The sequence below is a fragment of the Fusarium tjaetaba genome (genome assembly GCF_013396195.1).
Source record: "Fusarium tjaetaba strain NRRL 66243 chromosome Unknown NRRL66243_c0000317, whole genome shotgun sequence".
In the NCBI taxonomy this organism is placed as follows: domain Eukaryota; kingdom Fungi; phylum Ascomycota; class Sordariomycetes; order Hypocreales; family Nectriaceae; genus Fusarium; species Fusarium tjaetaba.
The window spans coordinates 1-21,411 of record NW_023501513.1 but is presented as its reverse complement, the minus strand read 5'-3'; the positions used below and the strand labels follow the sequence as shown (position 1 = coordinate 21,411).

Below are 21,411 nucleotides of genomic sequence, written 5' to 3'. Positions count from 1 at the left end.
AGCCCCAATGAAACCACGACGACAGTTCCAGCTCTACAACATCGCCATTAGATCTTCTTCAAGCAATATCGAATGCGAAAATACGATTGTTGGCTGGTAAATTCGGGGCCCTGATCTTTTATACTACCAGAAAGCCATCCTGACCCTATCCTCAAGGTCTTCAATCTCACACTATAGCCTCATTTCCATCCGCGCGTTCCGAATCTCACCTACCTATCCGAAATCCAATACACAGACATGGCCACATAGCCTCCATCAGAACTCAACTCCAATTCCTACCCAGTCAATCGAAACTCAAGATCTTTTCGTTAAAGATGCCTGCGGATTACAACTCAGCCGCCCAGGCTCTCGCCCTGTCTCCAGACCGTGGCTCATCTCCCTCACCAAATCGTCCTCCCTGGTCTGCGACGTCCTCGAGCCGCCGTTTATCGAACCCGCTGATGAACCGTCGCCGCGCGAGTAGTAGCTATGCTGGCGGTGGTAAGACGAGCTTCGTACGCCGCATCTGGGGTACGGTCAATCTGCTTGGTGAGCAGGTTCTGAAGGTGTATCTGCGTTTGTCACCTTTCCAGCGGATTCTTGCCCTCGTAGGCGTCGTCGCAGCGGGTGTGCTTGGTATTTTGGCTATTATCTACTCGCATGTCTTCTTCAAATGGCTTGAGCCAAAGGCGGAGCAGTGGCGCGCTCTTCCAGGAGGTTGGACTCTGGCCTTTCTGCTGGTCTTCGTTACTTCGTTCCCTCCGATTGTTGGATACTCGACCGCAAGCACAATCGCGGGTTTTGTGTATGGGTTTCCTTTAGGCTGGCCCATTGTTGCGTCCGGATGCACGGCCGGTGCCCTTTGTGCGTTCCTTGCGAGCAGAACTGTTTTAAGCAGCTATGTTGATCGCATGGTTGGTCAGGATCATCGCTTCGTCGCTCTGGGTCAAGTGTTGCGCCAGGAGGGAATTTGGTATCTTACGGCTATCCGATTCTGTCCACTTCCGTTCAGTCTGAGTAATGGCTTCCTCGCCACTATTCCTAGCATTACACCTCTGGCGTTCACCATTTCCACAGCATTGTCAAGGTATGTTCACTAATGAATAGTATTTGCCCGGGTCCTGATCGCTGATGCCAATATGATTTCAGCCCCAAACTCCTCGTCCACGTTTTCATCGGCAGTCGTCTTGCTCTGCTAGCCGAGAAGGGCGATAAGATGTCCGCCGGTAGCAAAGCCATCAATTATTTAAGCATGATTTTGGGTGCTGGAATTGGTCTTATCGTTGGGCTCATCATTTACCGTCGTACTATGGCTCGCGCCGAAGAGCTCGCGCGTCAAGAAGGCCTTGAGCCTACAGGTCTATCAGCTGAGGAGGGCGAGGCCGGCTATGCAGACTCTGAAAACTCGATGCTCATGGATCCTGAAGACGCAGCCGTGTTGATGTCGGACGATGATATTTCACTGTGGGGTAGAGATGGGACAGAGGGCAGATATCACGATGATGATGAAGAGGATGAGGGAGACACCAATAATAGGGGGGACCGAAGGGTATGAAGTCACATTTTAACGGGAAGCTCGACGCAAGTTGGGGATAGTAATGACCAGATCATTCAATACTAAAGGTATGGATATTGGGCACGGCTCGGTTATATTGATTATACATCTTTAAACGGACTAGACGGCGTTTCGGGCATCATTATATTGGAAGATCCCTGGGCGCCAGTATTCAGTTGTAATTGGGATAATAGAGGACGATGAGATGATGTGTTTGTATCAACTGCTTGTTCAAAACCATCAGAGCCAATATTGAATATCGTTACGCCACAATCAAAGCATGTAATCAATGGCAACTTGTGGCTGCTATGTCCGCCCGATCACTATGTGTTGAGATAAAATCTACAAAGTCTTTCGTAATGCCATCGCTTGCATCCCATGAAATCGAATTCGCCAACGCCGTCGCTTATGCATTCTTGTCCCAATGCTATAACTGAAAAGTGAAACGCCACCATTATGGGAATTACTGGTTCCCCCTGTATTGGTTCATAAATTGTATAGCTTGATCCATTGGATACCCAATGAAAACAGGCCCAGTGAAGATCATTTGAGGTCTGCCGTTTGTCCCTTTGGTCATATCAGGGTTGATGAAGGCAGGTTGCGGAGGTGCCTTATGTTGATGTTGATATTGGTATTGATGTTGATGTTGATGTTGATGTGGAGGGGGTGGAGGCGGCCCGCCCTCCTTATGAGGTGAGGATGAAACCGTGTGTTCCGGAACCTGAGGAGGGGTGTCATGTTTGAATGGTGAGGGTATACCCATGGCAGCCAATTTTGTATGATCAAATGGACATTTGCCTGGCGTCTTCTTTATTGATTCTTGGGCACTGGCAGCAGCTTGAGCGGAGATCGGCATGCAGACAGGCGCTGGTGGTGGTGAGAGAGGTTGGTCGTCGCCTTGACCTGAGAGGTCGTAGACTGGAATAGATATTCCCCAAGGCCGACTGGGCGATTCTCCAACACGTACTTCCTTGAGGGGCCGATCGAAATGACTCTGCCGGTCTCCATCCTCCAAAGTCGGCACCTGTGTATTATCTGGGTCCGAGTTTACACTAACAGCCTGTGCCCAGTTCTCAACTCTTTCATTAGATGGCTGGGCCACGTCATTTGGTCGATTCGGATCCTGTTCAGCCTCGGGTAGCATGGGCTGGTGAAGCTGGCCCAGCCCTTCAATCATGCTCACTATATCGCCATATTTGGAATCTATCTTCTTGATTTGATCTTCGTCACGTTGGTACCGGCGGAGGCAAACTTCATGGCTTCGGGGGAGTTCATGTTTGTGCGTCTCAACATAGTGGGCGATCTCCTCAGCCGAATGTTTGTCCATGTAACGAATGGGACACTTGACGGCTGATGAGCCGTTTGTGTTTGTGCGGGCTTGCTGAGAAGTAGATTCTTCGTACATGGCTGCGCAGATAGGGTCCGTCGAATGATGAGGAGTTGTGTCCTGTGCATCTTCGTCGCGGACCCCAGAGCCGCTAACCGTGGCAGGCTTGGAGAACGGGCATTGAAGATGGCCCTTCTTTCCTTGGACCGTGAAGTCTTGTTCTAGCGCTGTCGACATGGAAGTGGCTACGTGGGAAGGTTGCGACTCGGTCTCTCTGCTGGAGCCAGTGCCAGTGGTTTTACTCGTTTCGCCCAGCGAGGCGAGCTGATTAGCTACTCGGCGTCCGTCACGGATGACGAGGGCAAGCTGGTGTTGGGAACCGGAGCTGTACGCGCGTGGAAGAGGAACAGGCAATGAATTATCAACAGATGTATACGGAGGTATCTGGAGCTTAGCCAGGGTATCAGCTATTTCTGGCGCGGCTGGAGCATATTTGTCAGCCAGATACTGGAACTGTTTTTGATTTCGAGTCAGCGATGAGTCCATTGCGGATGATGGAAGAAAAGGATGCTGATAGGTCAGATATCAGAAAAAATAGGTTATCAATCTCGGCAACAGTGTCATTCATCCTGATGCTCTTGATCTAGAGCTAATGATATTCATCATGCTGACTTGGTAGGGAGTAGGAGAAAGAAGCCGACAACTCCGGTATCGCCGAAACAATCCCAGGACGTTGCACGGCCAGGACATGTATGTAGACAGGTATTGGGGGGGCGAAGCCGGGTTCTAGGCTTGGAACTAGGTACTGCATGGGGTAGAAAATATTTATTCTTACCTGTTCATGGGCAAAGCGAAGCTTGTGCTCCAAGACGGTCTTTCGATCTGTCAAGGTCTGAACTTCATCAGCAAGGGCGTTGAAAGCATCTGCCAACGTGTGCGCAAGATGAAGATATGCCATGCCCTTGGCTGTGAGTGAGTGCGATAGAGAAAGAGAAGAGGAAGAAGAAAGTTGAAAAATAAGAAGAGGAGATGAAATATTTATTAGATGGGGAAGAAAGAGGAAAAGAGATTTGCTACCTAAGTTAGATCCCGAGAGCAGTGCTGTTGCCAGAGCAAGGCGACAGCAAAGTGGAGAGATAATGACACTGATTGGCCTGCTTATATGCGACAGCGGGTACGGCAGGCTGGCAGCTAAAAATTAGGGTCCTTCCATCCTCCGGGCAGTGTGCTTGCTTCGGGCGGGGGGACAGGACGAATTAAGTTGCCCGGAATTTAGAGCCGAGCCACTTCGGAGCGGAAAGTTCGTGATTCGCAAGAGGGCCCAGGACATGATGATGAGGCTCTATTGGCTCCATGTTGTATGTTCCCTTCCTAGGTTACGCTTCTACCTAGTGCCTACCTCGACTACTCGAGTACCTATAATGTGGTCTGACGCACCATGTGCTGGCAGTGGGTGCTCCCTGTCCAGGTTGGTACCTAGCGCAAATCCCGGTCCTTTCAGAGCGGAGGTGAAGCGCATGGAGGCCGAGACAGCGGATGCTAAGTTGATATAGAAGCCAAAAGCTACCCTATAGACGTCTTTGACCAACCGCTGTAGTCAATTCCTCAAGTCAGGTAATGACAGATCGAACAGATTGTCTGGGTGACCGGGTCTTATTGGATAGGTAATTAACTATAATTCTTTAGGGATTGCATGTTTTGGATTTAAGCATAACCCACACAGAAGAAATCCACGAAACGATACCTGTATTCAGGACTATCATAATTACAAATACAGTTCGAGAACATGTTGATTTAATACATTCAATTTGGACTTTTACAGAATATGACAGTAAATCCAGGCTAATATAAGCCAGTGTCATTTGAAGAAAGGGCCAAGTGATTCCTAATCAAGAACTGCCTATCGATTCACCTACCAGAGTAGGTAAGAGGTAGAATAGTAGGTAGGTGGTTTGGCATTCAACATCCATCTTACCCACCAACCCCGCCATCACTAAAACACCATCACTACCTATCACCCCCTGCTATCGTAACACGAGTTACCATGTCTACGCCTGATAACTTGTCCATCCCCCAAGCCGAACTGGTCAGCAGGAAAGCTTACGTGCTGCCCGGGCAATTATGTGTCACGGAGCTCTTCTTCAAAGTGCCTCTTGACTATACGGATATCCAAGGCCCTTCCATCACGCTATTTGCACGTGCTGTCAAGAAACACGATGTTCCCATATTCCCACCCGATGTTGAAGAGTCAGAGAACAGCCCAAAAGACGAATTTGGCGAGCCCCCAAAACCATACATGGTCTATCTTGAGGGAGGGCCGGGCTTTGGCAACCGTGAACCGCAGGATCATCCCCTCACCCGCCACGTTCTTGCAAAGGGATACCAGCTTCTCTTACTTGACCATCGCGGCGTTGGCCTGAGTACACCAGTTGGTGCTGATATGCTAAACCTTGTATCTGGAGACGTTGAAGGGCGCACTCGGTATCTCGGCCTCATGCGCCAGGACAACACAGTCCGGGACTGCGAAGCTGTAAGGAAGTACCTTACCGCCTCATGGCCCGCTGCCAAACAACCATGGTCCATCTTTGGCCAGTCTTACGGAGGTTTCATCGCACTATCCTATTTGTCCATGCATCCAGAAGGCCTTCGGGAAGTCTTTCTCACTGGCGGCCTAGCCCCTGTGGGTAAGAAGCCTGATCAAGTATATGAAGCAACATTCCGACGGGTCATACAGCGCAACGAGCAGTACTACGAAAAATTCCCAGAGGACGTCGAAAACGTCCGCCAAGTGGCTAAATTCATAGAGAGTAAAGGTGGCAGTATTCCGTTGCCATCTGGCGGTGTCCTCACCGTTCCTCGTCTCCTGACCATAGGCATTTCCTTTGGAAGCCATGGTGGCTTCGACCAGGTTCACTCTACGATCCTGACTTTAAAAGCATCTCTCGACCAATTCGGGTTTTTCAACAGAGCATCCCTCGTACCGCTTGAAGGCTGGAACCCATTTGATACCAACATCATATACGCCATCCTTCACGAAGCCATATATTGTGACGGCCCTGGTTTAGCCTCCGCCTGGTCAGCCAACCGCATTGGAAAAGAACTCAAGCCATTCTCCTGGCTGAATGACAACTACTCAACGGAATCTACCAGCGGATGCCTCTACTTCTCCGGAGAAATGATCTTCCCATTTCACTTCGAAACTTACCCAGAACTCCAGATACTTCGCCAAGAGGCTGAGTTGTTGGCCAGTCGCGATACCTGGCCTGCTCTTTACGATCAGGAGAAGCTCCACAAGAATAAAGTTCCTGTATATGCCGCTTCTTTCGTTGAGGATATGTACGTCGACTATAACTTTGCAAGAGACACAGCCAAGCTTGTCAAGGGTACAAAGACTTTTGAGACGAACGTCATGTATCACTCGGCATTGAGAGCGAAATCGGATGAGGTGCTGCAGCAATTGTTTAGCCTGAGAGACGATGTCATTGACTAGATTTGGATGTCTTGCAAGACTGGCATACCTGCAGAAGTTGAAGCCACCAGGAAGAATAACTTTACGCGAAGGCGAGATAGATATGAGAGCTGGTACCTACTTTATTCAAGTAAAAAAAAGAAGAAGAAAAAAGAAGAAGAAAAAAGAAACAAGAAATATAATCTCCAGTGACTATATTCACAGTGTACCGAACCGGCCTCCAGTGTGTAGACGCAACAGCATAGAACAACGACCGCAAACCGCACCGAGTTTTATAACTATGACTAGTGATAGGCTCGTGTTCGCGCAGGCGCACGACCCAAGTTCTGCCACTCGTCTTCATAAGCCGCAGTATTGACATGCTCCATCGATGGCAAATCCGCCTTCGGCTGCGAATTCCTCATGACTGTCTCTCGTAGAATGGTAGCAGCGAGCTCTGGGTTGCTCACCAAGAACTCGCTTGTCTCTACAGGCGCGCGCTTCCAGAGAAGCGGCTGAAGGAAACCAACGCGTGCCATGACCATCTTGAGCAAGGCATCAACTTCTGGCACGCTGCGATAGAGTTTTCTGCAAAGATGCATCATCTTTGGTTGTGCAGCATCCCAGCCTGCTGTCTCGAGCATATCGACACACGACCGCATCACTGCCTTTCGAAAGTCGTCCATAAGATAACGTGTCGCGCAAATATAAACGTCGAGGTTGAGCTCATACGCCAGGAACCACGTCCGAAGATCCTCTCCTGTGATACGCTCCGGTTGGCTCTGTTGAGGAGGCATCGGAATGCTGACAGGAGGAGGGAAAACACCTGGGGGATGGATCCCTCTTCTTGGAGCCCCTCGACCATAAGGCACTGGCACGGGAGTATTGCCCTCGCGGGATCGTTGAGCCCCGCATTGCCAGCATCTCGAAAAGTCACGCCGCGCGAGGCATCGAGGACACGAGCAACCCGGTCGATGATGTCCCGGATGCTTCTCCTGGGTTTCTTCCGCCTCAGCATGTCTCGTTTGTCGAGCCCGACGCCGACGTCTCCATGAGGTACCCGAGCTCCCAGAACTGCTACTACTACTTGACGAGCTCGAATCAGAAGCCTCTGCTGGCTCTGAGTCAACTTCAATACCCTTTCCCTTATCGACTTCTGGTTCTACTGGCACATTAGTACTCGTGGGTTCAGGAATAGGCTGTAAGCTGGCTGATTCACCTAAAACGCTCGCTGCTGGCTTGATGGGTTCATAGCAACCCTCGTATAGAAATGCAACAAGAAAATGAAAGATAGCCGGATCCTCCTCTGGCAGATCAATGAATTGCTCACTTGCTTCTCTGAAGTTTCCGCATAGGGCTTTTTGGAACCACTCTGCCTGAACAAGTATATCTTTGTGAACCTGGAACCCTGTTAGTTCAACTGGCCTCCATCTCGACAGATCGATACCTTTACATACGTAGAAGGTTTGCATGTTGTTCAAAGGACCAACCCGTATTGGCACAGGCGCAGAGCAATATCGGCCGTCTGCTGAACTGACCCAGAGGTCTTCTGTTGTGCTAGGGAGATGTTCTTCTTTCTCCTCATCGTAGACTCTGTCTATCACGATAACCTGAGGCTGAGGAACGCCCATGGCATCGGCCAAGGTGTGCACTGTGACAGTTGAGCCTGCGCTTTCTGCATTTCCCGCATCTTCTGCCATAGGTAACAAGGCTTAGTACCCAGTACTGATCGATTTCGGACCAGTATTTATTTCTCTAATCAAGAGATGGCGTAAAGGCGCGTGCAAAGCGTAAAATGAGGCTTTCAGAACGTTCTGTCTCCCGGAACACGGTGGAAAATAGGACTAGAAATAGACATAGGCAGGCATCTATCACACACACACATATTACACACCACCTTGGCGTTCGGTCTAAGCCTAGAAACAGCCAGCAACATGTCAAGCATGTGGATGGTAGATGGCTACCAATTGAGTACCACAGCCGCCCAACCATCTGGCTGTATTCTGGCGCAGAATAAGCAAGGCGCACACGACGTGCAGCGGTACAAGCGCTTGGTGGGCATAACAAGACAATGCTTGGTCACCAAAAGACCAATCGCTGACAGGTCACGTCTTCATCGAGTTTCTGAACATTCTCAGCAAACAGGCCACCGGAAAATGATCAGTCACGCCTCCTGCACGAACAAGGGACATCTCCCCATCCATTTCCTCTAACGCAACATTTTTCTCAATTCTTTGCTCAAGGCGGCGGCAATCCGGCTGGACTAAAACAGGGGTAAATTCCTCCAATTCCTAACCTTGGATCTATGCCTCCGCTCCCACGCATATTATCGACGCGCGTCTGCGAACGACAAATGCTTCATGAATTGATCTCAATCTGGGGGCTGGTTCAACTCACCATCCTTACAGTCTGGTGTTTGTGATCAATGTTTGCCAGTACACACGCTGACTCGCGAGGCACATGTCTTCCTCAGGCGTGCAATCCTAGGCCACCCGATACGCTGGATGCAGCCATCTATCACGCGCCTGCATTCACATTTAATGTCCGACTTCCCCCCTTTTATCTTTTTGCTTCCCTAGGCCTGTACTCACCGAAATGGAAGCCGTGGTAGGATTCTATAACACTCGCCAGCCCTGTTGTTGCCCACTGGTGCAGTTTCTGGACGTGGCTATTCCTCCTCTATCTCTGCCTGCATTTGGAGTTCTTCAGGAACCATGTTAGGCTTGTCAGGTAGAACAGAGGTCAAGACAACTCACTCCAAATCTTGCTTGCAGCATCTGATATGACTTTGGCCTTGACAAGAAGTTTCTCTTCGTATTTCTCATTGTCCTTACCTTTTAAACGGATCTTGTTTGGTTGAGCCTGCGCATAAAAATCAGCATTATCCATGTAGGCATTCTCAATAACAGATTGGAACACCAACCTGCATCAATATAGGAAGTAGCTCTGTGGGATCTGCATTCGCGATCGTTGCCACGGTACGAAAACCGTTCTCCCAAAATACCCGCCTGTGATATTTAAGTAACCCTACTTTCTGCCGAGAGCAATGCACTCACGCTGTCCGGCTCTTGATGAAGGGAATCTTTGCCAAGGCCAATAGGTCAGCTCTTGCACCAGCCACGAGCCTGTCTGAAAAGTGCTCAAGAGCTGCGGCCATTACTCTGGATTTTATGGTTAGCTATTCGATATAAGAAGTCGTCAATGAACATACCCCCAGCTCATCTGTTCACAGAACTTGATCATTCCTGCAGCGAACCCTTGACAAGTCTGCGAAAGATTCTGAACCATTCCACGAGGCACATCGTATTTGCGTGCCACTATGTGTATAGGAATCTCGTTACACAGATCCCGCAGTTGGAGAGCGAGATAAAAGCGTCGATGTACTCGAGCAACCTGCTTCTCCTCTGGCGTCGTCTCACGGAGCGTGGCACCTTGAGCACTATTTGGCTGTCAGTGAGTACCCCGTGGCCGTGAACACAACCTACAGCTTGAGTATTGTGGTGGGTTTGATGCCCAGGAGCCTCAGTACCCGTAAACCACTCTCATCCAGACCCTCCATTTCATTCCGAAAGACCTGCCAGTTCACCATAACCCCGAATTCTTGGACAGGCGTAAACGTGTATAAGACGTGCATCTCGCCATCCATGACAAAGGCTTGGAGCGCCCGACTGAGTTCGCTATGGACAAATACACCATCGTCGGGATCGATAGCTGATGCCACGATTGCCCTACCTAGTTGTGTTGCCGTGAACATGGACAAGGAATCGGAGGTCACAAAACCCATTGATTCTATCTCTTCCAAGCTTGAGGTGATACAATCATTCACAAACTTGGCGCTATGAGTATGACTCAACAGAGACTTCGAGAAGTAGTCCACAACGGACTCATGACTCGTAGCTAAGCGTATGGATATGACTTCTAGCAGTGCACTGAAACATGTTAGCTGGCAATCATTCATGCCTCTGAAGGACAGACTCACCGTTGAATACGTCGATTCTCAGTGTTAAGACAGCTGGCAACGGGTGGCAGCTCCGCATTCATGAGATCTACAACTTGCTCGAGGTCGTTTTCGCGGCAGCAGAGATATGTTTCACCGATGGATGCTTTCCCCTGTCTTCCCGCTCGCCCTCGCATTTGCCTCAGCATCGATGGCCCAACAAATTCGCGCCCCATTCGACAGTTGTGTAAAATCACCCGCCTTGCTGGCCTGCAAAAGTTAAATGAAGTGTTTAACAATCGAAACAGCGACTCTTACAGGTTGATACCAGCAGCCAGACTGCAGGTTGCGACACACACTAATAGTGTTCCAGAATCGTAAGCCGCCGCTATGAGATCTCTCTCTTCGGTCGTCAAGCCAGCCTATATAGTCAGAAATGTTCGTGAGCCTCGGTCCGGCCAAGGCGACTTACGTCTAAATTGATTAGGAACACATGCTCGATTCTGCAAAAATGGACGTCTCACTCACGATGAAATGCAACGCCATAAAGGACCGTCTCTTCCAATACTGGATCAACCCCAGTGTTAAGACTCCGAAGCTCTCCCAGCAAGTCCATCCTTCTGTCAACAACGTCAGCCTTGAGCTCATGTGGCTGGGGCATAGCCCGGCTGATCCATCGTGCGTCAGACTCGCACATGCCACGACTTCCGGCAAAGACGAGGGCACCGAAACCAGCAACAGCGGTCTCGTGAGCAAGTGTGACCACTGCATTTAATACTGGGTCGCGAAGCTCCTTGTGGGTGGATGGCTCGATTCGCCGGATGGGCCTCATCTGTGCCTGTGTCTGTGTCTGTGTCTGTGTCTGTGTCTGTGTCTGTGTCTGTGTCTGTGTAGGCCGACTGTTCAGCTGTGCCGCTGTTTTGATGAGACTGCTTGTAGAACCTGCGGGATAAATATTTCCGTCATACACGAGATGTTCCTCGATAGGAACCGGTCGATACCGAGTTTCGTAACAATGCCCTTCGAGCCATCGAGCCATCATGTCCATGTTCTACTACCAAATTAGACGGCTCAAAATGCACCACGAAGTCGACCGACCAACATACCGGGAGAGTGGCACTCATGCCCACAATTTGTACACGCTGCTCCAGGCTGAGCAGTTTGGTCGCCACGAGTTCTAACAAATAGCCTCGATGATCATCATCAACCATGTGTAACTCATCAAGCACAACCGCGCGAAGCTTGGAGATCGAACATTCATCAATAGCCGTATTCACGAGTGCGTTTGCCTTGGAGTGTCAATAATTTACTTGCTTAGCAGACTGGGATCGCGGTACTAGAAACCGACCTTCTCCAATGTGCACACGCCAATATCAAAATCAGCCCAAGTTGCTCTAACTTTTCCACCCCCAAAGAAACCAACGACACGGACTGTGTTCTCATCAGCTCGTCTACGCCATATGCGTTTGTCGTCATCGACCGTTGTTTCAGAGGCGAAGCGTAAGCCTTGTACCACACTACGAAGCCAACGAACTTTCTCTTGAACCAAAGCAACATATGGTAACACAAGGAGGGCCTTTGTTCCCTTTTCTTCCAGGATTCTTTTCAGCATGAGCACTACTAGTGTTAGCTAAGATCCGCTCACTACCGTTATTCATCTCACCGTCAGCCACAAGAGATTTGCCACCGCCAGTCGGTGCACAATATACAAGGTTCTTTTCTCCTGTCAGAAGTCCAGGGCCTTTGAGGCAAGCTTTCTGCCATGGATATATTTGTTTTATGCCAAGTGAAGCAAAATTATCAACGAGCTGTTGAGGAAGTCCATATGTAGAATGGCTTAATTCGAGTTCAGGATCACAAGACGATGTCGGAGTCGCAGCAATAGCTCTCCGTTGAGAATACTCAGACGGCCCGACTCGCTCATCGAGACGAACAATGCGGCTCGCGGAAATTCGAGGAGGGGCAGAGGGGAGACTGACGGCTCGCTGAAATTGAACAGTCGCTCGAGGGGTAGAAGCCCTGAAGTGATGTTCTTCTCCCGCTGTTGATAAACTTCTTTTGTGTCCAGCAACAGAAGTGGTAGCGAATGTAGTCTTTTGTTCATTTGTAGTTTCGACACTGGTTGTGTGCAATAACCCTCGCATGCTCTTCATGATGAGTATCAAAAAGACAAAGGAAACAAGACGAAACAAGACGAAAGCGAAACATGAATGAGCCACCAAGCCCAACAATCCTTTTTGACAGGTCCTCAGCAGGAAATGTGACGTGACACGCGTTGTCTTAACGCGTCCAGAAAAAATCTTGAAACGCCAAATCACGTGGTCAAATTTGAACCAGACGTGGGGTGTCAGGCACGGCGGGCAGCAGCCGATGCAGGGCTTTTGGTGGTGCCCCGCGGCACGATGGAGGGCTGTCATTGGATGGATGCGATCGATTGACGCTAAGAAGTTGATAAACCCTGTACTGTTCTTCAGGGCAGCGACCGCCAACGGCAGGTGGCATAAACATGAGGTGCCCTGTCGGGTTCTGCCTCTCGCTTCTTCTCCTCCCACCCATCATCCACAAACTGACCTATCCCGTACGACCAACCAATCTTCTTTCTACAGTAAGGTACCTTAGGTATTGGAACCTACTACCTGAGGCAGCTAGTGCCCCTGTTCCATTGCTAGGAGTCTGGCCTTTAAATTATTTCCACCCAATAACTTGGCCGTCCCTATCACTTATGTCATTTCCCTCTCTCAGCGCCAGATCTCGGGTCTTTCATCCCTTGTTCTTCATTATTGAGGTGTTTCTGCCTCAACTCTGTGGCATTACATGGGACTAGACTCAGGCTGCTTGCACATGCTGCACACAGATACAAACAATATTGCCTACCTACCTAGGTACCTTGCATCCATGGCGCCACTCCCTTCTTGGGCCGACCGCATGTGTACCCTGACAGCCAACGAGATCTTGTATTAGATCCATGTACTTCCAGAGAGAACGGTTTCCCATGTACGAAGATGGATGGTTGGTCTTATTAGATTCCTTCTTGTGATTTTTGGTTAGCGTTCCTCCGTGGTTAATCACGATAGATATCGTAATGTGTCGTGTGGATTGAGTCTCAAGTGTCGTTGTGAGCTTTTCCCTGCGGCCGGGTTGTGTATTGCCCCACGACCCTTTAACAAGGTAGTTCAACTGGTCGGTACGTTTTTTTTTTTCCCCTTTGAGGGACAGTCTCTTTTGGGGGGTGTGCCTTTTCATCCGTCCAAGGAATCTTGATTCGACGACCATTTGACAACACCGTGCAGCATTACCCTCTGCAGCCAGGATCGTGGCTGCCTACACTAAATCAACCGTCATCTCTACCTTTTCTTGTGCCGAACGTGCACCAGAGACGGGTCTCGACGTACAGAAATGTACTTTGCCTCTTGACGTCTTCTTTCAATCCTCAGATCGGCTGTCTACTGCAGGATGTGACTCAGACCAGCCATTCAACGAGACATGGTTGCCGTTTCAAATTGCCATCTCTGTGATTCATAGGTAATAGCAAATTGTGCGAAACGCGACTGAACTTGGGCCACATAGGAGCATGATCATATTGATGCAAATCGCCATTTTCTCAAATGGATTCTCCACCTACTTGCGAGAGCCTCATCTAGCTGCAGTATATTCACAGTAGTAGTATATCTCAATTGTGTCAATTCGGTGAAACAAGGAGCCACCTGTCAGGAGTATTAAGCAGTCGCTGGCATGCGCAATCAAGACCAAACTCGACAAACTAGAATACCTAGTAGGTACGTAGTTAGTAATAAGTGAAAGTCCAGGGTAGCAATGCCTACTTGGCATTTCCGCTAGTTAATGCTGCTAGCACCTGGTAAATTATAGCAATGAGGGAGTCAAGACAAGCATACCTTGAACCTAGGTGGGTACCTACAAGTAGGTATGCCTGTACCAGTACTATAACAAGTCGAAGAAAGACTCCTGGTCAGGATTGGAAGATGCCCGTACCATACCCAGGCCGAGGGAATACTACCTACCATTCGATCATCGAATCGTCAACCTAATCCAATGAAGACACACCGAGCAAGGCCTCGCTTGCTCAAAGGGGACGACAAAACACCAGCTACTGAACTATCAAGTACTCACAGTAGTACCAGGTACTGAGGTAGAAGACCATGTAGTACATGACACTGCAGGGCATACCTACCTACTTAGGTACCTAACTTCTAAGGTAAGCCTGGGTAACCTCTAATCCATCCAACCAGAGCCAGCCCCGGCCACGTTGGTGGAGCTGGCTTCATACGCCAGCTCAATCTTAGCCCTATTACCGACTCCCTTCCGTCAGCTCACACACGAGGATCTCAACATCATCATCACACACTCGATTTTTTCCCTCACAGGTAACGGTCAAGGCTACCTCTAGCCAGGTTTGGCGATGGAAGAAATCCCTGGTGATTTGGGCTCTTTACTTGAGAACCAGTTGGCATAGATTTTGCATAGCTTCAGCTATGCTAGCCATCATTGGCCAACTACTCCGTAATAAGATGGACAATTATGTTCGTCGCCATAGTATCTCGGCAATGATGTCCAGTCTGACGCACCGAGAAGAAGGATATATTAGCTGGTTCGCCCTCATCTGGTATGGTTAGCGGTGGTTCAAGCCAAGGTATCCGTAGCTACGCTGAGATGAGTACCCGTGGTCGATTGTCTGTTGAAACCCTGTTCTGTTTTCAAATGCATCAGAAGAGATGTGGGATGGAGTAGTCTGTGCCTGTGATGGAGCTTAGTAGAAGTCCGACGATAGAAATTTCAGCGGAGGGAGGTAAATGAACATGCATGTCACTCTATACTGGTGATAGTATATAAATACGCTAGACGCATGCCATCTGGGAGAGCCCATACTCAGAGAGCGACACAAAAGCCACAGTTGAGAGAATACCATCCAGCTGAATTAACGTAAGGACCTCATCTTAATATTTGGGGGGTTTCTCAGGCAGCGTCACAACTGAAGACAATTCTTTGTCAACTACAAAGTACTGCGCATTTGTTCGATTGAGTCGAGGGAGGGCGTGTAAGGGTGTGGGAGATGCAACGGAAAATGTGGATGACTTGGCGCCCCATGCTCCATGCTCTGGAGTTACAAGTTCACTCAGAACCACATTCTTCTTGAAATATCGTCTCAAATGGCCCCGTTATCAGCAGAGCGTAACTCTCGTCCAATGCCCGTGGCTGGCGACGGGACTTGCGGCGATAGTCTCCAGGGCAGTTTGGCTTTTCAATATGAACGTCGTCGACATGACGAACTGGGCTGGGCAAATTTGGTATGGTGTTAATGGCAGAGAAGGACTAAAAAGGTTGCCGAGTCTAATTGAGGAAGAGACGACCAGACAGAAGATACGGCTGGACAGATTAGGAACCGGAAAAGGACATCTCTTTGTCTTTGACAACAGGTAGAATTGAATTACATGGATGAATGGGGGAAACTGAGGATTGATGATATCAAGGCTGCTTAGATACTTACCTTAGGTAGACAGGTAGACTCCATCATTCGAGAAAGTTATGTATCCTGTTGACGGGCGCACGCCTCTCCATCGTTTCTCTGTATGCAGCATAGTCAAATGACCTGCAAGTCCTTGATAGTGACGATGCAGGCCGTGGCATTGTATATCTGATCGACTTGGTATGAACAGTCGTATTTCCTCAAAATGATCGGTTCAGCCTGGCCAACGGCAACCCCAGCTTCCTTGGTCTTGTTAGCAGCCCAGTTTTCAGGCCATAGGATTTTCCCACCAAAAGCCGATCTGATGCCTCGACCGCAACAGTCGCAATCAAGGCCAATCTGTAGTGACCGGCTTTGTAGTGGTTCTCCCCCCGGCATGGCCTGCTCTCTGTTGTGGGAGGACCCGTGGACCCATGGGCACGCCTCAGAGTTGGGTTGAGATCCGTCGGCTCGTCAGTGCTGCGAGACCTAGATGGGCCCCGTGGAGACTAGAGAGTAACACTGATGACCAGGGCAGGGTGCGGCATGTATGTAGAAGTGTGGTTTATCTTTATCGTACAGGGGGTAGAACCTGGGCTTCAGTGTCTGCGAATCAGCCGCCACCTGATTAGTGGCTACTTATCCGCTACAAGCTCGGCCTATCATCGCCCCCAGTGTCCTCTTAGCAAAGTGGGTGCATCGACCAGGCCAGGGCCGCCGCCTCGGGGTGCCAGTGCAGTGTGCAGTGCCAATGCTAGGACGTTTCTTCTCCCGGCGCCTGGGAATCATGCCTCTTCCTTCTTCTTCAACTTATTACACACTCCAACCTGCAGGGCATACGATATCTATTTCGAGTCTCAACTTATACCCTCCAAAGTAGTGAAGCACTCAAGCGGCCTCGATCTATTCTTATTCCACATCAGACAACTATACGAACCTCTCCTGCCGTCTTCATCATTCACAACTTCTGCCATCCAGCCATCACCTCTGGGCATGCCTTCATACGCGATTCACCACATCTCGTTGTTGCGCAAGTGATTCTCTCTTGAATGTCATGGCACAACACAATGTGAGTAGATATGGAAATCTAACGTAACTTGATTACCGTCCAATTTTTTTTCCACACGATTCTTTTAAATATTTGTACTTTTACTCTCGTGCCTCACTCACTCACTCACTCACTCACTCACCTACCTCACAAAGCTGTGAGGTCGCGATCGCGATTGGGCCCATTCTCTAACTCGACACTTAGGATTCCAACACCTCTGACCCTGGTGCTCAATCTGTGTCAGGCCCGATGACCAATCAATCGAGTTTGGACAGCGCAGCCAAAGAAGCTGGGGCAGACTCAGCCTTTCCATACGGCACACGTTCCCGTAACAGAACTGGTACTTCGCGTATTAACTACGCCGAGGACAGGGACATTGATGCCGATGTTTATGACTACTATCACGACAAAAAGGACAGTGATTCCAAAAAGACTTCACGCCAGTCCAGCGCTGCTGTGAATGGCGATGGGCCTCGTGGCGGTGCAAGCTCGCGCAAGGCTGGCACAGATGAGCAAAAGGCAGCGCAGGTAGCGAATGCTCCCAAGGAGCAACGGTCGGGCAGTTCAAACAATGTGCCCACGACAACGCAGCAGCCGGCTGCTTCACAGCCTGCACGGAAGCGCAAGGTCGCGGGTAATCCAGCTGGTTCCACTAACCCAGCGGCATCCGTCAATAATTTGACCAAAAAAGCAGCAGCATCCGGGACGACTCCGTCTATCGTATGGCCAGAATCTAATATGCTGACTTTTGACAACTGCAAAAGTCGCCCTGTCAATGGTAAAATGGTGGCCGATGATGGTACATCGCTGGAGCCAAATGGTAACATGCTTCCTTCAGAGTGGTCCACCAGAAATTCGGATCAAACGTGGCTAACCTGGCGACGCAGATCATGTGTACCTTGTCTGTGAGCCACCTGGAGAACCCTATTACCTGGGCCGCATCATGGAGTTCCTTCATGTGCAGAATGACAGCAGCAAACCCGTGGAAGCTGTTCGCATCAACTGGTACTACAGACCCAAGGACATTGGCCGAAAATCTACAGACCTCCGAATGGTTTTTGCAACGATGCACTCCGACATCAGCCCGTTGACGGCGCTACGCGGAAAATGTCAGATTCACCACAAAGCTGAGATTGAGGATATGGAATTATATCGAAAGGCCCATGACAGCTTTTGGTACGACAAGCTGTACGACCGCTATATCCAGAAGAACTACGACTTGATTCCGACGCGTTCTATTGTCAACGTCCCAGCCAATGTGAAAAAGGTTCTCGACGAGCGCTGGAAATACGTGCTAGTCGAGCAGGGGCGTGGCAAGGAGCTCACTAGCGCCGTTAAGCTCTGCAAGAGATGCGCCGGCTATTGCGCAAGGTACGTACCTACTGACTTACACTGCCTGCCCCACGTCCCACATCCACATTTACAAACCCATGCTTCAGTGGCTGACATGATTGGTTGTCTTCAGCAACGACTCTGTCGACTGTGCAGTATGTCAGAATACATACCATATGAATTGCGTGAACCCACCTCTATTGAAGAAGCCGTCCAGAGGGTTTGCCTGGTCATGTGCAGCATGCAGTCGAGCCCAGGAAAGGAAGCTGGAGGCTCGTAATACGCCTAATGTTAATGATCCAAGCTTCGATGCCGAAGATGATGATCCTATGGATGAAGAGGACGAGGAGATGCAGGGGGTTGAGACTAATCGGACCAGTCCCGAAGAAGGAGACCATACTCACCACGAGGGCACTGCCGAGCAAATATACCAGGCCTCTCTTTGGCCTTACCGGTATCTCGGAATGCATTGCAAGCCCGAAGACGCACTCGACTACGACGACAGAATTTATCCCCGCGCAAGTACGAGAATTGGACCCAGAAATCAAGCAAATGTTTCCCCGTGGCCTGGAAAGCCGGTCGAGTACGTCAAGCCACTTGAGATCAAGAAAAACGGCAAGAAAGACACCAAATCCAAGGAAGCATTGGCTGCTATTGAAGCCGATAAGATCTCACGTGGGAAGCGACCGAAGTGGGTTCAAGACATGCCCCCCGGCTACACAGCTCGGGGAGAAGATTTTGACAACGACGACCCCAAGTGTACCGCAACTCGCTTGTGGATTCCTCCCCCAGATAAAGTGATTAAAGAGAAGGACATTAACGAGTACATGGAAAAGGCCAAGGGAATGACAAAAGATCTCGGATTGCCTGAACGTTCGACCAACCTGCAAGACGTAGCTGCCAACAAATTGTTCCTTGCAGAATTCGACACGCAACATGCCCTCAAGGATCTTTCCGAGACCAAGAAGGAGGCATTCAAAGAGCCAGAACTGACACCAGCAGAGCAAAAGAAATTTGAGGAAGCAGTGATAAAATACGGCTCTGAACTTTATCTTGTGAGAAAGCACGTCAAAACTATGCACTATGGCATGGTAACTCGTTACTACTACGCCTGGAAGAAGTCGGCACGTGGGAAGCAGGTCTTGGAGAACCAGGCTGGTCGCAAAGGGAAAAAGGAGGCCAAAAGAGCAGAAGCGGCTGCCAGTAAGCTGGCAGATGATGTTGCGGATAACGATGACGATTCTGCGTTTGATATTGAGAAAGCAAATCAGAAAAAGCAAGGATTTATGTGTCAATTCTGCTCCACGACTTTCTCGCGACAATGGAGGCGCGCTCCGAACCCCGTTCCCGGGATCGTCAACGATGGGGGCTCGAAGAGCTCGAGTAAGGAAAAGGGCCAAGACCGTGTGGTGGCTTTGTGCCGTCGCTGCGCTGAGCTATGGCGCAGATATGCTATTCGATATGAAGATGTGGACGAGGTTTCCAAGAAGGTCAACCAGGGCAGCGGCCGAAGCTGGAAACGGAAGCAAGACGAAGACCTTCTCAGGGAGTTGCAAGTCGCGAAGGAAATGGGCATGATGACGCCGGAACGGGCACCGACCCCTTCAGCGGCCCCAGCTGTTGCCACCGTGCAAGAACCGCCACGGAAGAAGCTCAAAGGCGCAGCTTCTGACAAGGATGTGGACAATGGTCACTCGGATGCAGCTAGTGCAACCGGCTCTACCACTTCAAAGAAGAAGGACAAGAGTGTGGAAAACCTTACAGTCCCCGATATTCCGAAACCTCTGGTGCTGCCTTGTGCAGTCTGTGGGCAACTGGAGCCTCAAGGGGAGCAGCACTTGTCGTGCCGCGAATGCCGCCTGACGGTACACCGCAACTGCTATGGTATCATGGATAATCGAAACCCCGGGAAATGGACTTGCGATATGTGTGCGAACGATAAAAACCCACAAGTCTCAATCGTATGTTGTTTCAAACCCATCTATGCGCCTGCGCTAACGTCCACCTAGCATTATAAGTGTGTTCTTTGTCCCATTGAGTACACAGAACATGATTTTGTGGAACAGCCGAAAGTAACACATCACAAAAAGAAGATGTCGGAGAAGGATCGTGAGCGAGAACGCCTGGAGGTTCAGCAAGCTCGGAAAGCTGCGGACTTTTACCGCAAGAAGCAGGAAGAGATGAATCGCCCCGTCAACCCCCGGGAACCACTCAAGAGGACCGCGGACAACAATTGGGTCCATGTTACCTGCGCTGTCTGGACCCCAGAAGTCAAGTTTGGTAACGCCAAAGCACTGGAACCTTCAGAAGGTATTCCTTCGATTCCCAGGAGCAGATATGATGAGACTTGTCAAGTGTGCAACAAACAGGATGGAGCCTGTGTGTCGTGCCATCAGTGTCGCATTCCATGTGAGTCCCAATGATAGAGAAGAAAAAGATTGGCCATACTGACCGATTATAGTCCACGCGGAATGCGCTCGGCAACATGGACATGTTCTTGGATTTGAGGTGACATCTGTGAAAAGTTCGCGAAGAGACCAGTTTAGCATCGTGGCCATCAATGGGGAGAGTGGCATCATGTCGGCAACTGTATGGTGTAAGGATCACGCCCCCACGAAGACTACGATTCATCAGATGCACGATATTGTGGATGAATCGGGACTTAATGCTTTACAGCTCTATGTACAGAACTACAAGCAGGCCGACCTGGCACTGACAGGCACAGTCCGCAAGGCCAATCTCATGACAAACGCCGCCAAGTTGTCAGGTACAACGACTCAGCTTGGCCTACGCAGGTCCTCGACAACAAATATTCCGAATGGCGGGTGGGGCCAGCAGCGAAATGGGGATACGTCAGACGTGGCATCAGACTCAAAACAACCAGGAGAAAAGGTCTGCATCACCTGTGGTATTGACACCAGCCCGAAGTGGTGGCCGATCGATAATTCGCAGGAACGCGAACTAACCAATGGGCATTACGGCACACTCGGGAGCGAAGCACAGAAATTCGTGGAACAGAGACGATTCCAATGCCATAAATGTCGAAAGGCCCAGCGTACAGCAAAGCCTCACCCGCGGGGGTCTCCTCTCATGGCAGACGCTCCATTACCTTCGGCTCACAGCGCAGGCATACAAGGTACGACAACACATGCTTTGCGCAGTCCGCCACAGATGGTGCCTGCCCCTCGGGAGACCAATTCTTCTACTGCTTATGCCTGGCCTCCACCAGTTCATGCTCCGACAGGTCCTCCACCACCAATGCAAGCGCCTGCCCTCGTCGCAGATCATGCCCTGGGCGCCCGGCCTCCCCCCCCTGCCCCATAC

General features: G+C 50.0%; 6 protein-coding genes across 6 annotated transcripts; 3 read left to right on the top strand and 3 right to left on the bottom strand.

Moving 5' to 3' along the window:
- Positions 1-314: 314 nt before the first annotated feature.
- Positions 315-1,534, top strand: FTJAE_12109 (uncharacterized protein; the record flags this gene model as incomplete). Its single annotated transcript, XM_037345123.1, has 2 exons — positions 315-1,066; positions 1,129-1,534. 2 exons carry the CDS (start codon positions 315-317, stop codon positions 1,532-1,534), a joined length of 1,158 nt encoding a protein of 385 aa, XP_037200843.1.
- A 463-nt stretch (positions 1,535-1,997) lies between these two features.
- On the bottom strand, positions 1,998-3,407 carry FTJAE_12108 (uncharacterized protein; the record flags this gene model as incomplete). Its single annotated transcript, XM_037345122.1, has 1 exon — positions 1,998-3,407. One exon carries the CDS (start codon positions 3,405-3,407, stop codon positions 1,998-2,000), a length of 1,410 nt encoding a protein of 469 aa, XP_037200842.1.
- Positions 3,408-4,905: 1,498 nt separating this feature from the next.
- Positions 4,906-6,351, top strand: FTJAE_12107 (prolyl aminopeptidase A; the record flags this gene model as incomplete). The annotated part of the gene is made up of 1 exon (XM_037345121.1): positions 4,906-6,351. One exon carries the CDS (start codon positions 4,906-4,908, stop codon positions 6,349-6,351), a length of 1,446 nt encoding a protein of 481 aa, XP_037200841.1.
- Positions 6,352-6,614: 263 nt separating this feature from the next.
- Positions 6,615-8,009, bottom strand: FTJAE_12106 (Helicase POLQ; the record flags this gene model as incomplete). The annotated part of the gene is made up of 3 exons (XM_037345120.1): positions 6,615-7,471; positions 7,529-7,709; positions 7,767-8,009. The coding sequence occupies 3 exons, from the start codon at positions 8,007-8,009 to the stop codon at positions 6,615-6,617; spliced, it is 1,281 nt and encodes a 426-aa protein (XP_037200840.1).
- A 968-nt stretch (positions 8,010-8,977) lies between these two features.
- FTJAE_12105 (DNA polymerase theta subunit) lies at positions 8,978-12,399 on the bottom strand (the record flags this gene model as incomplete). Its single annotated transcript, XM_037345119.1, has 12 exons — positions 8,978-9,012; positions 9,066-9,171; positions 9,233-9,317; positions 9,366-9,470; positions 9,521-9,748; positions 9,795-10,238; positions 10,289-10,516; positions 10,565-10,604; positions 10,775-11,297; positions 11,353-11,535; positions 11,595-11,863; positions 11,910-12,399. 12 exons carry the CDS (start codon positions 12,397-12,399, stop codon positions 8,978-8,980), a joined length of 2,736 nt encoding a protein of 911 aa, XP_037200839.1.
- A 4,362-nt stretch (positions 12,400-16,761) lies between these two features.
- FTJAE_12104 (PHD finger) lies at positions 16,762-21,411 on the top strand (the record flags this gene model as incomplete). The annotated part of the gene is made up of 6 exons (XM_037345118.1): positions 16,762-16,776; positions 16,960-17,575; positions 17,643-18,126; positions 18,392-20,048; positions 20,097-20,496; positions 20,549-21,411. Coding segments are annotated over 6 exons (4,035 nt in total), but the record flags the coding sequence as incomplete, so codon positions are not given.